Source organism: Pteropus medius, unplaced genomic scaffold (assembly GCF_902729225.1).
Source record: "Pteropus medius unplaced genomic scaffold, Ma_sr-lr_union100, whole genome shotgun sequence".
In the NCBI taxonomy this organism is placed as follows: Eukaryota; Metazoa; Chordata; class Mammalia; order Chiroptera; family Pteropodidae; genus Pteropus; species Pteropus medius.
The window spans coordinates 21,598,859-21,616,580 of record NW_024354502.1 but is presented as its reverse complement, the minus strand read 5'-3'; the positions used below and the strand labels follow the sequence as shown (position 1 = coordinate 21,616,580).

The 17,722-nt window shown below is 34.8% G+C and overlaps 1 protein-coding gene across 2 annotated transcripts in view; it reads right to left on the bottom strand.

Moving 5' to 3' along the window:
• RGS22 (regulator of G protein signaling 22) overlaps positions 1-17,722 on the bottom strand; it is a 174,898-nt gene that overhangs the window by 2,504 nt on the left and 154,672 nt on the right. For both annotated transcript variants that reach the window (XM_039853590.1, XM_039853591.1), the window contains one exon: positions 9,268-9,366. In XM_039853590.1, coding sequence (XP_039709524.1) covers positions 9,268-9,366 — 99 coding nt within the window. The remainder of the gene's footprint in view (positions 1-9,267; positions 9,367-17,722) is intronic.

Genomic DNA, 17,722 nt, shown 5'->3' with positions numbered 1-17,722 from the left:
TTCAGTGCTAGTCATTTGCTGATGAATGTACTTCTAAATGGCATTAGTAGGTATCATGCATTTTTAGATATCTCTTTTTCAATCTATGGTTTCACAAAATTAGACATTTCTCTTCTCTCATTAAGAGCTTCATAGTCTATCAGTTATCTTAGCTGAATAACTGAACTTATTTGACATTCCCAAATACCAAAAAGATTGTTTCTCAAGCTAGTAGTATTTAAGATGCAAACACTTTGAATAGAAGTCATTAATAATTTCTCTTTTGGGCTCTTATAACTGTCTTGTTCCCTTATTGTTCTAGTTGTCTTTTTTGGAGTGAGGTGGTGTTATCTTTTAAGATTTCTCTGTATCTTTTTAAAAAACTTATTGGGGCAGAGGGGGTCAAGATGGCAGGCTAGGTAAATGCAGGGTTTACCCCCTCCCACAACTGCATTAAAATTACAAACAAATTATAAAACAATCAACTTGGAGGATCTTCTGAAGACTAGAAGAACGTATCACATACAACTGACGATATGAAGAAAGAGCCACATCAAGATTGGTAGGAGGGGTGGAGATGTGAAACAGGCTGGCCCCGCACTCATACTTGGCAGCTGAGCACTGGGTGGGATATAGCGGTTCCAGAGGTTCCCCTGAAGGAGTGAAGGACCCTAGCTTCACAACAGGGCTCCCCAGCCCAGGGTTCCAGTGCTGGAAAGAGGAGGTCCCACAAAATCTGACTGTAAAAATCAGTGGGGATTCTGAACATCCGGGTGGGAGGGAAGGAACCTGAAAACCAGAAGCCCCCCTTAGAGGGCCCATGCACAGACTGACTCACTCTCAGATATTCACCCTGCTCTAGCAGAGGGTCAGCAGCAAGAGACATAAAGGGAAAGACTGAGTTGCATAGTGTGGGGCGAGGTCTGGAGGGATAACCGCTATTGTTCCTTTGTTGGGGTCCCCTGTGGTGCAGTCTACAGATGGGCACCATCTTTCCTGTGTTGAACTCTCCTCGACATGGACAATTCTGAATCTGCAATGGTCTGGTGAGACTGGCTCATTCCATTCAGTGTTTCCCTGAGTCTCTGCTCTATCCAACACACAATTTGCCCGAGGCAAGATCGAGGCCCAGCAACCAGCCCCACCCTGTGCTCTTGGCAGGGGGAGCATTTGAGAGCAGTTAAAAGTCCTCAGCTCACATAGCCCACACACAGCCCATGTACCTCAGGAGAGACCTTAAGTGGTGGGTAGCTAGTGCCAACATGAGCTGCAGCATCTCTTGAACAAATCTTGGGGATTTGTGGGCCTGAGATCAGTAGTGGCTGGCCTCAGTGAAATCTGAGACTCTTGTGGGTGGCCACAGGCACAGCACTGGCACCAAATCTGAATCTGTATTGGCCGGGTGAAATCTACTTGCTTTACCCTGGTGATTCCCAGCATCTCCACTCTATCCAACTCATATACCACCCAAATGCTCTCTCAGCTGTGGAGCCTTACGGGAAGCCAGCAGGCAGCCTCAGGACTTGGGGTGCCCTTGACCTTTGCTAAGCTAACCCATTGCTAAGCTAAGTACTATGGGCACGCAGCCACAATTTGCAGTGTAGTCTCTCTCCTACTTGCCACCAGATCCAGCACAGGCAGCAACCACCTGCGGATCGCTTTGTAGCTCCTACCAGGTTGCCTTGAGCAATCGAAGGCAGCAGCAGACCTTGGCCTGCATGGGACCCCCTCCCAAGGAGTCACAGAACCAACATACCCAGAGGCTGGCGTTGGACTACAACAGAGTACAACCTAACTAGAACCACAAGTGGCACACCCAAAGGGTGGTCTCAACAGGTACAGGAACGCCTACTAGGGCGAATCTCACTCCATGGGGTCGGCTGCCACAGAACAGCTCATACCCCATAAGAGTGGCCAAACCTCACAGCCAGTCAGCCCGAGTCAATTTGATCCACTGATGTGCTAACAGCCATTGAGGCTTAGCTATAACAGGAGAACACACACAACTCATACAAAGAACACACCCAGAGCCCCTGGTGCAGGTAATCAGGGAGACTGGGCAACACGGCACATACTACATAAGGCTACCTGGCCAAGACTGGGAAATGTAACAAATCTACCTAATACAGTGAAAAGAATACAGAGAGGCAATGAGAAAACAGACAAACAAAAATGCTGCAAATGACAGAGCAGGAGAAACCTTCACGAAAAAAACTAAGATGGAGGCAAGCAACCTACCAGAGACAGAGTTCAAAACACTGCTTATAAGCTGGGGTACAATATTTATACCAGTCAAAACAGACTTTAAAAGAAAGGCTATAAAAGAGACAAAGAAGGGCATTACATAATGATAAAGGGATCAATACAAAGAGAGGACATAACTCTAGTAAACATACGTGCCTAACATAGGACCACTTACATAGATAAAGCAATTATTGACCAACATAAAGGGAGAAATCGACAGTAATACTTTCATAGTAGGAAACTTTAATGCCTCGTTGACATCAATAGATCTTCCAGACAGAAAATCAATAAGGAAGCAGTGGCCTTAAATGACACACTAGACCAGAATAATTTAATTGATATTTTCGGTGTTTCACCCCGAAGCAGCATAATACACATTCTTCTCAAGTGCACATGGGACATTTTCCAAGATAGACCACATATTAGGCCACAAAACAGTCTCAATAAATTTAAGAAGATTGAAATCATATCAAGCATCTTCCCTAATCACAATGGTATGAACTAGAAATCCATTACAAGAAAACAACTGAAAAATACATAAACACATGAAGGTTAAATAGCATGGTACTAAACAATGAACAGGTTAACAATAAGATCAAGGAAGAAATCAGAGGATACCTAGAGATGAATAAAAATGAAAACACATCAACCCCAAATCTATGGGACACAGCAGTAGCAGTCTTAAGAGGGAAATCCATAGCAATACAGGCCTACCTTAATAAACCAGAAAAAGCTCAAATAAACAACCTAACATTACACCTAAAGAACTAGAAAAAGAACATCAAACAAAGCTCTAGGTGAGTAGAAGAAATACACAAAAAAGAGTCTAAAAAAAATACAAAAGATCAATGAAACCATGTTCAATGAAGCTGGTTCTTTGAAAGGATAAATAAAATTGATGAACCTTTAACCAGACTCATCAAGAAAAAAGGAGAGAGGACCCAAATAAATAAAATTAGAAATGAAAGAGTAAAAGTAACTACAGACTCCACAGAAATACAAATGATCATAAGAAAATACTATGAACAATTAGATGCCAACAAATTGGACAATCTGGAAGAAATGGATACATTCCTCGAAGCATACAATCTTCTAAGAATGAGTCAAGAAGAAACAGAAAATATGAATTGACCAATTACCACCAATGAAATTGAATCATTAATCAAAAAAACTCTCAAGAAACAAAAGTCCTGGACCAGATGGCTTCATAGGTGAATTTTACTAAACATTCAGAGAATAATTAATACCTATTCTTCTCAAACTATTCGAAAAATTCAAGAGGAAGGAAGGCTCTGAAACTCATTTTACGAGGCCACCATACCTTGATTCCAAGACCAGACAGAGACAACACAAAAGAAAGAAAATTATAGGATATCCCTGATGTACATAAATGTAAAAATCCTCAACAAAATATTAGCAAACCAAATTCAGCAAACATTAAAGATATCATACAAATGATTAGGTTAGATTTATTCCTAGGCTGCAAGATTAGTTCAATATCCACAAATCAATTAATGTGATACACCCCATTAACAAATTAAAAGATAAAAATCATATGATCATATCAATAGATGCAGAAAAAGTGTTCAACAAAATCCAGCATCCATTTATGATAAAAACTCTAGGCAAAGTGGGAACATACCTCAACATAATAAAGGCCATATATGATAAACCTACAGCTAACATCATATTCAATGGAGAAAAGGTAAAAGCATTTTTCTTAAGATCAGGAACAAGACAAGGATGTCTACTTTCACCACTTTTATTCAACATAGTATTGGAAGTCCTAGCTACAACAATCAGACAAGAAAAAGAAAAAAATTCAAGGCATCCAGATTGGAAAGGAAGAAGTAAAACTGTCATTATTTGCAGAGGACATGATAGTATGTATAGAGAACCCTAAAGATTCCACCAAAAAACTGTTAAAAATGACAAATGAATTCAGTAAAGTAGCAGGATACAAAATTAATATTCAGAAGTCAGTTACATTTTTATACACCAATGATGAACTATCAGAAAGAAAAATTAAGAAAACAATCCCATTTACAATTGCATCAAAAACAATAAAATACCTAGGAATGAATTTAACCAAGGAAGTAAAAAACCTGTACTTGGAAAATTATAAGTCATTGAGGAAAAAAACTGAAGAAGATACAAATAAATAGAAGTATATACCGTGCTCATGGGTAGGAGGAATCAACATCATTAAAACATCCATAGCACCCACAGCAATCTATAGGTTTAGTGCAATCCCTATCAAAATACCAATGGCATTTTTCACAGAACTAGAACAAATAATCTAGAAATTTACATGAAAACATAAAAGATCCCAAATAGCAACAGCAATCTTGAGAAAGAAGAATAAAGTTGGAGGTATCATACTACCTCATATCAAACTATATTACAAGGCTACAGTAATCAAAACAGCATGGTATTGGCATAAAAATAGACACATACATCAATGGAACAGAATAGAGAGCTCAGAAATATACCCATGCCTATTTACTCAAGTAATCTATGACGAAGAAGGCAAAAATATATAATGGGATAAAGACAGTCTCTTCAATAAATGGTGTTGGGAAAACTGGACAGATACATGCAAAAAAATGAAAGTAGACCAACCTTCTTACACCACATATAAGAACAAACTCAAAATGGGTTAAAGACTTAAATATAAGACCTGAAACCATAAAACTTCTAAAAGAAAACATAGGCAGTAAACTCTCTGCATTGCTCTTAGTGATATTTTTTTATGATATATCTCCTGGGGCCAGGGAAACAAAAGGAAAAATAAACAAATGGGATTACATCGAGCTTAAAAGTTTTTGCACAGCAGAGGAAACTGTCAACAAAACAAAAAGACAATTTACTCAATGGAAAAAGATATCTGCCTATGATACATCTGAAAATGCATCCAAAATTTATAAAGAACTCATACAATTCAACACCAAAAAAAATAATCCAATTAAAAAATGGGCAGAAGACCTAAATAGGCATTTCTCCAAAGAGGAAACACAGATGGCTAATAGATATATGAAGAGATGCTCAAAGTAAGTAATCATCAGAGAAATGCAAATTAAAACCACAATGAGATATTATCTCACACCTGCTAGATTGGTTATCATCGATAAATCAGAAAACAGCAAGTGCTGGCAAGGATATAGTACAGCCACTATGAAAACAGTATTGAGGTTCTTCAAAAAATTAAAAATAGAACCATCTTTTGACCTAGCAATTGCATTTCTGGGTATTTATGCAACTGCCCCCCCGCCAAGCTCTAATTTATACAGATTTATGCACCCCTATGTTTACTGTAGTGCTATTTACAATAGCCAAGATATGGAATCAACCTAACTGCCTATCGATAGATGACTGGATAAAGAAATTATGGTACATACATACAATGGAATATTACTCAGCCATAAAAAATAAAATCTTACCTTTTGCAACAACATGAATGGACCTAGAGGGTATTATGCTGAGTGAAATAAGTCAGACAAAGAAAGACAAAAACCATATGATATCACTTATATGCAGAATCTCAGGAACAAAGGAAACGAACAAACAAAACTAAAACAGACTCACAGATACAGAGAACAAACTGGTGATAGCCAGAGTGCAGTGGGGAAGGAAACAGGGTGAAAAAGATAAAGGGACAAAGAAGTACAGATTAGTAGTTAAAAAACAGTCACGGGATGTGGAGTACAGCACAAGGAATACAGGCAGCAATACTGTAGTGGCTACGTAAGTGCTAGATGTGTACTAGAGTAACCAGAGGGGATCACTTCATAAATTACATAAATGTTCAACCATTGTGCTCTACATCTGACACTAATAAAAAAGAAAATTAAAAATATAATGCAACCATATCTAAACATTCGAATTCTTCTAGAATTCTTTGTTGTTCCTATTTAAAAAATCTTGCTATGCTAAGTTAAATACAATACAGTCATGCTCTGAATAACATCGTCTTGATCAATTATGGACTGTATATACGATGGTAGTCCCTTAAGATTATATTGGAGCTGAAAACTTTCAATCATCTAGTGACATTGTAGCCATCGTGATGGTGTAATGCAATGCATCACTCACATGTGCAGGTATAAACAAATCTACTGCACTATCAGTAGTATAAAAGTACAGTTATGTACAGTATATAATACTTGATAACGATAATAAGTTACTATGTTACTAGTTTATGTATCTACTATAAAAAAATTTATTGGGGTGACATTGGTTAATAAAATTATATAGGTTTCAATTTGATAATTTGATAATACATCATCTGTATCAATTGCATTGTGTGTTTAACACCTAAAGTCAAATCTCCTTCGATCACCATATATTTGATGCCCTTTCCTCTTACCTACCTTCCCCTTTCCCTCCTTTCGCTGTTAATCACTAAACTGTTGTCTGTATCTACAAGTTTTTGTTTGTCTTGTTCGTTTGTTGCTTTCAGTTTTATATCCCACATATAAGTGAAATCATATGGTACTCAACTTTTTCTGTCTGACTTATCTTGCTTAGCATGTTGTCGCAAATGGCAGCATTTCATCTTTTCTTGTGGCTGAGTAATAGTCCATTGTATATATGTACCACATCATCTATCAAAGGACACTTCGGTTGTTTCCATGTCTTGGCCACTGTGAGTAATGATGCTATGAAGAGCAGGGTACATATATTTTTATAGATAAATGTTTTCAAATGTTTTGGATGGCTGCCCAGAAGAGCAATTGCTTGGTAATGCTATTCTTAATTTTTTGGGGAACCTCCATACTGTTTTCCATAGTAGCTGTACCAAGTTACATTCCTGCCTGCAGTATATGAGGGTTCCTTTTTGCCCACAACCTCTCCAACACTTGTTATTACTTGTCTTGTTGATGGTAGCCATTCTAACAGATGTGAGATAGGTATCTCATTGTGGTTTTGATTTGCATTTCCTTAACAGCTAGTGAAGTTCAGCATCTTTTCATATGTCTGTTGGCCATTTTTATGTCTTCTTGGGAGAAGTGTCTGTTCAGGTCCTTTGTTCAGTTTTTAATTTGATTGTTTTTTTGTCGTTGGGTTGTATGAGTTCTCTATATATTTTGGCTATTAGCACCTTATCAGAGGCACTGTTTGCAAATATCTTCTATCTAGTTGGCTGGCTTTTTTACTGATGGTTTCTTTTGCTATGCAGAACTTTTCAGCTTGATATAGTTTGATTCCTTTATTTCTGCTTTTACTTCCCTTGCCTTTGAGGTCAAATTCATAAAATCATCTCTAAATCCAAGGTCCATGAGTTTAGTACCTACATTTTCTTCTATGCTAATTTATTGTTTCAGGTCTTATATTTAGGTCTTTGATCTATTTTGAGTTAATTTTGGTGTGTGATGATAGACAACAGTTTAGTTTCATTCTTTTGCATGTGGCTTTCCAGTTTTCCCAGCACCATTTATTGAAGAGGTTTTCCTTTCTCCATTGTATGTTTTGGGCTCCTTTGTTGAAAATTATTTCCCCATATACATGTGAGTTTATTTCTAGGCTCTCAATTCTGTTTCATTGATCTGTATGTCTTGTTTTACTGCCAATACCATGCTGTTTTGATTATTGCCTCTTTGTAAGATAATTTGAAGTCAAGCAGTGTGATGATACTTCTGACCTTGCTATTTTTTCTCAGGAATACCTTTGGCTATTCAGGGTCTTTAGTGATTCCATACAAATCTAATGACTTTTTGTTCTTTTTCTTTAAAAAATGCAGTTGAGATTTTGATAGCAATTACATTAAATCTGCATATTGCTTTGAGTAATATGGCCATTTTAACTATGTTGATTCTTTCAATCCATGAACACAGAATATTTTCCATTTCTTTATGTTTTCTTCAATTTCTTTTAATAATGCCTTGTAGTTGTCAGTGTATTATTAATTACCCCCCATGAGTGAAGGAGGGGGTACCATGATGAAAAGCATAACAGGGAGCATATATTTTGAGCTGAGCATGGAAAGATGTATAGAACTTGGGGTGGGGGGAGAGGAGAGAGGAAGCATTTCATGTATAGGTAACGGCATGAACAGAGGCATAGAGGGGGGGTCTGGTTTGTTCAGCCCCTCTAAAGTAGAGCTTTCCTGGAGGCTAGGTGCGATTCTGGATATTATGGAATAAAAAAGCCCCAAGTTGTTGATTCCAAAGTCATTAGTGCTGCTTTGCCTTTTGTCTTTCATTGAGTATGCTTGTGCGGCATGTAGCACACTAGGCAGGAATACACACTGCTCAGATAACATCTGTAAATATTCTTACTGCACCACCCTTTCAGAGCACTAAAATAGTGACTGCAGTAAATGACTTGGGGTTCATTTGACCAAGATTTAGACTATCTGAAGGAGTCCTTTTACTTGAGGCTATATAAATATGCAGAAAGTGTTAGATGGAAATGAGTGAATCCATACAACTGAATGAATTATGTATAAAATGCTGTACTTGAAATAGCTAGGATTACCTCTACAATAAACTTGAAACACCACCACCACCAACAACAAAGTCATTAAAAATGGACATAAATTAAACAAGGGATATTAATGTACAAGTTATAAATATAAACATAAAAACTGAAAATGTATTAGTCGATGGCCAATTTTATGACCACATCTAACCAATTTACTGTAAACTTAACACTAATAAAATAAAATTAAAAAAAAAAAATTGAGACTAAGCATCAACATTCTTTCTTCTCTTAACCCAAGACTATATCAACCTATACATATTCTATCTTGTTCTTTATCTGCCTTATTCTCTCTTTTCCAATAAGATGGGCATTTTAACTTGTGCCCCTTGAAATCTTTATATGCATCAGGAAATTATTTTCCTTGATTATATTGTCCGGGATCAATTGAAATTTTAATGTTCTCTAGAGGCTCAAGGAAATTCTCTTCCAATCTCTCTTAGTATAATTTTAGCCTCATTTTCAAACAAACACAACTCTACTACTGTAAAATGACTGAGCTGTTGCATTCCACTATTCAGTGCTCTATAGGAAGTGATCATCTGTGACATTTTTCTTGCTTACCTGTCGGCCATATGCTTGCAGGCCTAAAACTGGGCCATTGCCTAAAACAGGTGTTTTGATAGAAGTTCCTGAAGTACTTGTATATTGTTTGACTCCATCCTGTAATTATATTAAATTAAATTATTCCAAAAAAGGGATAATGCTATATTAATATAAATGTAGAGTTAAGGAGTCATAATCTTAAGAAAAAATAATTGTGGGGAGCACCATATTTGAGGTTTCATCAAGTCAATATCACTAATGAGACATAATCTACTGTTTTGACCTTTAGTTTTCTGTCATACTAATATAAAAATATTAAAAACAAATGAGAGAAATAATGAAGTAGAAGGTAAAAATCACCCCCAAATTCTAGTAGCCAAGCAAAATCACTATAAACATTTTCATGAACATCCATCTTAATTTCTCAATGTGTAGATTTAATCTATAATTTTAATATTTATATTTTATTAAATTTCATACAAATGGAATCACAGTATATATTCTTTAAAAATGTTTTATGTTAAATGTTGTAAAAATGTTTCTATGTGAATAAATATAGAACAGGAATATAAAAGGTAGGGTCTTTGTATCATTCTCCAAGTATGCCTACTGTAGAACGCAGAGTATGCCTTCGGATATTTGTTGGATGATAAAATGAATAAATTACATCATCATTTTCAATGGGAGAATGGTCTTATGCACTCAAATATTTGTTAAATAATAAAAGAATAAACTACATCACTGTTTCAACAGGTGAGTAATATTCTAGTAAAGGGATGTACCATAGATAATTTAATCAATGCCTACTATTAGAAATTTAGGTCATTTTAAATTTTTTGCTATTATAAATGATGCCGTGTACACACATCTTGGTGAATTTTTCCAGTTCTTGACTTTAGAATAAATTTCAGGAAGTATATTTGCTAGATTAAAAATAATGTACATTTTAAACAATATATGTTTGTCAAATTGCCCTTCAGAAACAAAGTACCATTTTACACCTTCTCCAGTAACACATGAGTTTATAGTCTTCTTCACACACCCTCAACCAACACTGGGTATTTTCTTCATTGCCAGTTTGCGTGTTTTAAGTTACCAGAGAGGCTGAACATCTTTTAATACTTTTAATCATTTGCATATTTTTTGTGAATTGCCTGATAATACCCTTTGCCCAATTTTTCTGAGGAGTATTTATCTTTTTTATTATTTATTTTTTACAACTTACATCATATATTTTGTTTTCCTAATTTGTCTTTTAACCGTGTTTACATTTGCCATTTAAAAGTTTAAAATATTTATTTAGTTAAAACACTGTGATTCTTTAATTAATTTTCCACTGTTTATTTTAAGTACTTAATATTAAACTAGATGAAAATTTTAATGAGATTCTCTTTCTTCCATTATAACTTTCTTCAGATTACCCAGTTCCATTTTATTTCTTTATAAGAACAGGAAATGGAAGATATATTTGATATTAGTGTTTTTGTTATAAAGAACAATTACTGCTACAATATTAATAAGATAATAACTTTTACTTTATGACATGCCTGTGCTTCACATATATTTTTAATCCAACCCTGTGATGTAAATTCTATTACTATTTTTATTTTACTGAAAAAATGAGGTTTTGGGAAGTGAAGTTGGTTACCTAAGATACTAGGACAGATTGATGGCAAGTAAGGCCAGGATTCAAAACCAGATGGTCTGACTGTAGATACTGTACTCCTGTCCACTATGCTATACTGTCTCAGATCAAATAATACCTTACAAATATATAATTGTGGAATAGCTTACATGGTCTTTTATATACATATCATTTCAATTAATTTCTCTCAAATCATGTGAGATTAATATTATCATCATTAGTTGATAGGTGTAATTGGGTTAAGAGCGTTAAGAGTCATGCCCATGGTTACATAGGGAAATCCAATGCTTTTCACAGTAACTGATTTTTTTTCAGCATACATTTTTATGTTACAAAAAAAATCATGGGTTTCCTATATTCATTTTTCCAACATTTTCTCATGTGTCTTCACTGACAATGAAATACCGGAATAAACATCTTTTGCTCTAATGGTCTTCCTTACCTTATATTTTCCATGTTAAAATAAGTGCACATGTGAAATGTGTTTATCTACCCTTATACTATATGTAAATTATATTCACATCCCTAGCATATGTAGTAGGGATCAATATGTAGTGGACAATCAAGAAACTCTATGTAGTAGATGATTAATAAAAGTCTAGTGAAAGAAAGAACAAAAGGATTAGAATGAAAGCTCTGTTGAGAAACTATTTAGAACACATCAGTAGAAAATACAGCAGACTCATGTGAGGCTCATCAGATTGGTGAAGTTATTCACATGCCACAGGCTGAATCAGAAAAGAGCTCCAAGCATAGATGTTAGACAACATTCTTTTTTCTCCTCCCCCTAAATCAATCCAATTACCTTTACTTCCTGAACCAATCAACTGTCATATGCATGCAGATCATTTGGATATGGACTTGCCTTAAGACACTGGAGAAGTTAAATATGAGGATTTTAATCTAGCGAACTCTGTTCCTTATCATATTACATAGTATGGACTAGATGCATAGTTGGAGAAAAAAATCAGATTTGGTGTTATTTTATTTATCATTTATCATCTAAACCATTGGAAGTGAAATAATCGTGAAAAATTTAAAAATAAATAATCCAAAAATAATTACATTTAATAACATTTCATTTATATATATGAATTTGCCCCATGGTTATAGAACTCATAACACATCAACAGAAATATATGAAGTACAGTGTGAAGAATTAGAAGCAAGGTTTTGTAGGCACCTTCTATTTTCTGGCTCTTATTCCTTCCTTGATTCCCACTCTGTACTGGAAATAACCTCAACCTCCAGATGACACAACACATCAGCACAGATGAACTTCTGAAAGTCCAATCACTCATACAAAAATGTAATTAAATACCTATGAAAATATTTATGACACACACATAATATATGAATAATAACAACATCCCCCAAGCTTAGGAAGTACAATATTATCAGGACCTTTGTTTCCCTTTGTGTTACTTCCCAATCTCATCATCTATCTCTGCCTCACCCATAAAGGTCATCACTATACTGAACTTTGTAACCATTCCTTTTTGTTTATAGTTTACCACATTAGTATTGCTTAGTTTTGCATAATTTTGAACTTTAAATAAATAGAATTGACTGGTTCAATTTACTCTTTTGCAACTTTCCCACTCAACATCATACTCTTGATATTCATCCATGTTTATTATTGTGGTGATAGTTTATTTGCTTTTCATCAGAGCACAGTATTCTGCTATATGGCAAGTGATATCCATATAAAACCACTATAAAAATAAAACAAAATAAGAACTCCAACATTTCAGTTGATGACACTACTCTCCAAGAAATCCAATAACGAATCAGAGGAAAACTATAACATAAAAGCCCAAAATGAATTAAATATTCTTACAGGAACATTTACATATATGAGAGAATACTCCAAATCATAAATCCAGAAACTCAAGACAAACAGACAAAAAATATGAAAAATGTAAAATGATAGTTATTTGAACTTAAACGAAGACTGTAGAAAAAGCCAAAAATATCTTAGAACTTAAGCTAGAATGTGTCCAAGGGAGATTTGACTGAATATATAGGAAGACAGACAGATAGATAGGGATTAATATACATCATTTTACACACATCCATACATATATATAAATAATATATAATATGCATAAAAATAATATATGTAGATCAGAAAGTGTATATATACATATGTAATATGTATACAAATCTCCTTTCCAAAGTTGGCAAAAGACGTTAACCTACAAGCTCAAAAAACTGAGCAACCCTCAAACAGAATTAACCCAAAGAAATGCACACAAGACACATCATAATCGAAATTCTGAAACTAAAGACAAAAAAATCTTGAAAGCAGTATATGAGAAACAATAGTTACCTATAGGGAAAAGTAAATAGAATAGCCTTTTCTTTTCCCTTGAGTTTCCTAATTTATGTTTGATGGTTGAAGCAAAAATTATTAAATTGTGGGGGTGGCCCCATAGTGTAGCAGTTAGCATGTCTGCTTTACATGCAGAAGGTCCTAGGTTCGTGTCCCAGGTGGAGCCACGAACCATATCCTGGGTGTGCCAGGTCCCCCGAATGCTCCAGGGATGCCAGGCCCCCAGGAGCACCAGGACCCGGGTGCGTGCTGTGAGCTTGTGAGAGGAGATGCCCTGCCTTCAGAGATCCAGTTCTTAAGGAGAGACAGCAACATCCATAGGTCAGAGGTGGAAGTGGGGTGTTGGGGGCAGAATTAAAGAGGAGAAAAATTATTAAATTGTCTGATGGTTCTCTATATATATTGAGGAAATAGTTAAGATATGTAAACAGATGACAGGAAAGGGACATAGACATAAAGGGAGGTGGTTTCTAAGCTGTATTCAACCTGGTAAACTATTAACGCCAATAGACTGTGATAAGTATATATAATGTAATATCTAAACCAACAACTAAAATATCTAAACAAAAAAAAATACACCAAAATGAAATTCTAACAAATGTTCAAGTAATCCACAGGAATGAAAAACAAAGGGAACAGAAAAGAATAAAATAAAAGGAACAAACAAAAAAATATAATGGCAGACTTAAGAACTATCATATCAATAATTATATTAAAGATAAATAGACTAAATACAGCAGTTAAAAGACAGAGATTGACAGTGTAGATTAAAAAAATAATAATTATATATGCTGTTTACAGGAAACTTAAATAAAAAATATTGACATAGGTAGTAAAGCAAAGGAATGGAAAAAGATAAGCCATGCAAACACCAAAGGAGAGCAAGCTGGTTCTGCAGCTTGGGAGAAGTTTGGCAGTTCCTCAGAAGGTTAAATATACAGCTATCACATGAGCCAACAATTCAGCTTTTAGCTTCCAAGTAAAATGAAAACATATGTCCACACATAAAACTGTACAAAAATTTGCATGGCACCATTATTCATAATAACTAAAAAGAGGAAACCACCCAAATGTACATCAACTGATAAATGGATAAACAAAATGTAGTATAGCCATACAGTAGAATATTATTTGTCTATAAAAAGAATGAAGTACTGATAAATCCTCCAACATGAATGAACCTTAAAAATATTATACTAAGCGAACTAAGCCAATTACAAAAACCCATGTGTTTTATGATTTCATTTATATGAAATGTCCAAATGTAGAAAGTAGATTAGTGGCTTCCAGGGACTGGAGGAAGAGAAGAATGCTAGCTAACAGGTACAGAGTTCCTTTTTGGGATGATGAAAATATTCTAAAATTAAGTAGTAGTGATGATTGCATGACTCACAAAAACCAAAATTGTATACTTCAAAAGTGTAAATTTATGGTTTTGTGAATTAAATTTCAGTAAAGCTATTATTAAAGTACTCAAATAAACAAAAAAAAAAGAAGTAACTTCTAAAAAGGAGTAACTCTATTAATATTTTATTGTACTAGCCTAAAACAGAAAACAACTCGAATGTCCTTTAATGAGTGAATGGTTAAAATGTGGCATAGAGGTACCATAGAACACTACTCAGCAATAAGGAGGATGAACTGTGGATATATACGACTTGGATGGATCTCAAGGGCATTTATGTTGAGTGAAAAAAGCTAGTCTCAAAGTCACATCCTCTATGATTCCATTTATACAGCATTCTCAGAATGACAAATCACGGAAATAGAGAAGAGACTCCTGGCTGTCAGACACTAGGGATAATTGTGTGAACATGTCCTAGTCACAAGGGAGATCTTTGTGGTGCATCCTGAAGGTGGTGTTGTTAACTTGAATCTGCACATGTGATAAAATGGTATAAAACTATATATACATCTTGTATCAATATCAATTTCCTATCTTTACTATTGTAAGATGTAGCCATTGAGAAAAACTGGGTGAGGGTACATGGGACTTTTCTACTATCTTTGCAACTTTTTGAGGATATTATTTCAAAATAAATTTTTCTAAAAATCATTTGGAATTTAAATTGAAAAATATCATAGCAACAGCATTATTTTGAATATAAAATACTTTGGAATAAATTTTATAAAACACATTTAAGATATGTCATTGAAAACTATAGAACCAAATATAGATATACTGTGTTTATGTATAGAAGACACAATATTGTTATGACATAAAATTTCCCTAAACTGATCAATAGGTTCATTACAATCCTGATCCAAATAGCCAAATAGTTAACAAGTGAAGAGTTGCTCTACCTTATTAATAATTAGGAAAATGTAAACAAATGCATTATCATGATGAATACTATTTGCCATTCAAAGATTGGCAAAAATTTCAAAATCTGAACATATCAAGTGGGGACTACCAAGTGGGAAAAACCAGTAGTCTCATGTACTGTTGGTAGAAATATAAACCGACACATTCGCAGAGAAAACAGAATGGTAGCACATACTCTACTAAAAACGCACATATTCTACACTATTCAGCAATCCCAATTTTTTTTGTACATACGAATAGTTACAGTAATAGTTACAGTTGTCTGAAGGGCTGTTTGTAAAGATAAAAACTGGAAACAAATATCCGACAATAGACAAATAGTTAAATAAAAACAGTATATTTATTCATATGATGGAAGAGTGTGCAGGAATTAAATTGAATAAACTAGATACTAGTATATCTGTGTGGGTAGAATTAAAACACAAAATTAAATTTAAAAATAAGATATAGAAAGACATGTTGCACAATATGTGCTATGGACTGAATTGTGCAACCCCCCACCCCAAATTTATGTATTAAAGTCCTAACTTCCAGTGTGACTGTATGTGAAGATAGGGTCTGTGAGAAGTCATTAAGGTTAAATGAGGTCATAAGAGTGGAGCCCTAATCCATAGGAATTGTGGCCTAATAAGAGGAAAAGAGAAAGAAATCTCTTTGTTTCTCTACCTTATGAGAATACAGGGAGAAGGCAGCCATTTATAAACAAAGCAGAGAACTCTCATCAACAATTGAATCAGTTGGCCACTTGATATGGGACTTCTTTCTAGTCTCCAGAACTGTGAGAAAATGAATTTCTGTTGTTTAAATCATTCAGTCTGTGATATTTTGTTGTGGTTGGAGGTATCACAACATCTGATATCAAACTATACTACAAGGCTACAGTAATCAAAACAATATGGTACTGGCATAAAAACAGATATATTGATCAATGGAACAGAAGAGAGCCCAGAAATAAATCCACACCTATATGCTCACTTAATCTATGACAAAGGAGGTAAGAATATAGAATGGGGTAAAGACAGTCTCTTCAATAAATGGTGCTGGGAAAATTGGACAGATACATGCAAAAAAGAAAGCAAGAAAGCAAGACAGCAAGAAAGAGAAAGAAACTGGACCACTTTCTTACACCATATACAAGAATAAATTCAAAATGGATTAAAGAATTAAATGTAAGACCCCAAACCACAAAAATTCTAGAAGAAAACATAAGCAGTAAACTTTCTGATATTTCAGATGTACCTCCATGGGTAAGGGAAACAAAAGAAAAAATAAACAAATGGGACTACATCAAACTAAAAGGTTTTTGTATAGCAAAGGAAACCATCGACAAAACAAAAAGACAACAGACTGAATGGGAGAAGATATTCGCTTATGATGCATCTGACAAGAGGTTAATATCTAAAATATATAAAGAACTCATACAACTCAACAACAAAAAACAAATGATCCAGTTAAAAAATGGGCAGAAGACCTGAAAAGATATTTCTCCTAAGAAGAAATACAGATGGCTGATAGACATATGAAAAGATACTCAAGGTCACTAATCATCAGAAAAATGCAAATTAAAACCACAATGAGCTATCACCTCACACCTGTCAGACTGGCTATCATCAATAAATCAAATAACAACGTGTTGGCAAGGATATGGAGAAAAAGGAATTCTCATATACTGTTGGTAGGATTGCAAATTGGTACAGCCACTATGGAAAACAGTCTGGGTATTTATCCAAAGAAAACCAAAACAATAATTCTTAAAGATCCATGCACCTCTATGTTCATGGCAGTAAAATTTATAATAGCCAAGATATGGAAGCAACCTAAATGCCCATCAACAGATGACTGGGTAAAGAAGTTATGGTTCATATATACAATGAAATATTATTCAGCCATTAAAAAAATGAAATCCTACCATTTACAACGATATGGATGGACTTAGAGGTTACTATGCTGAGTGACATAAGTCAGACAGAAAGATAAATGCCGTATGATTTCACTTACATGCAGAAACTAAGAAACAAAAGAACGAACTAATCAAAAACAGACTCACAAATATAGAAGACAATCTGGTGACAGACAGAGGGGAGGGGAGTTGGGGACTGTGAGAATATGGAGAAGGGTTAAAGAAGTACAAATTAGTAGTTGATAGATGGTCACAGGGATGGGGAGC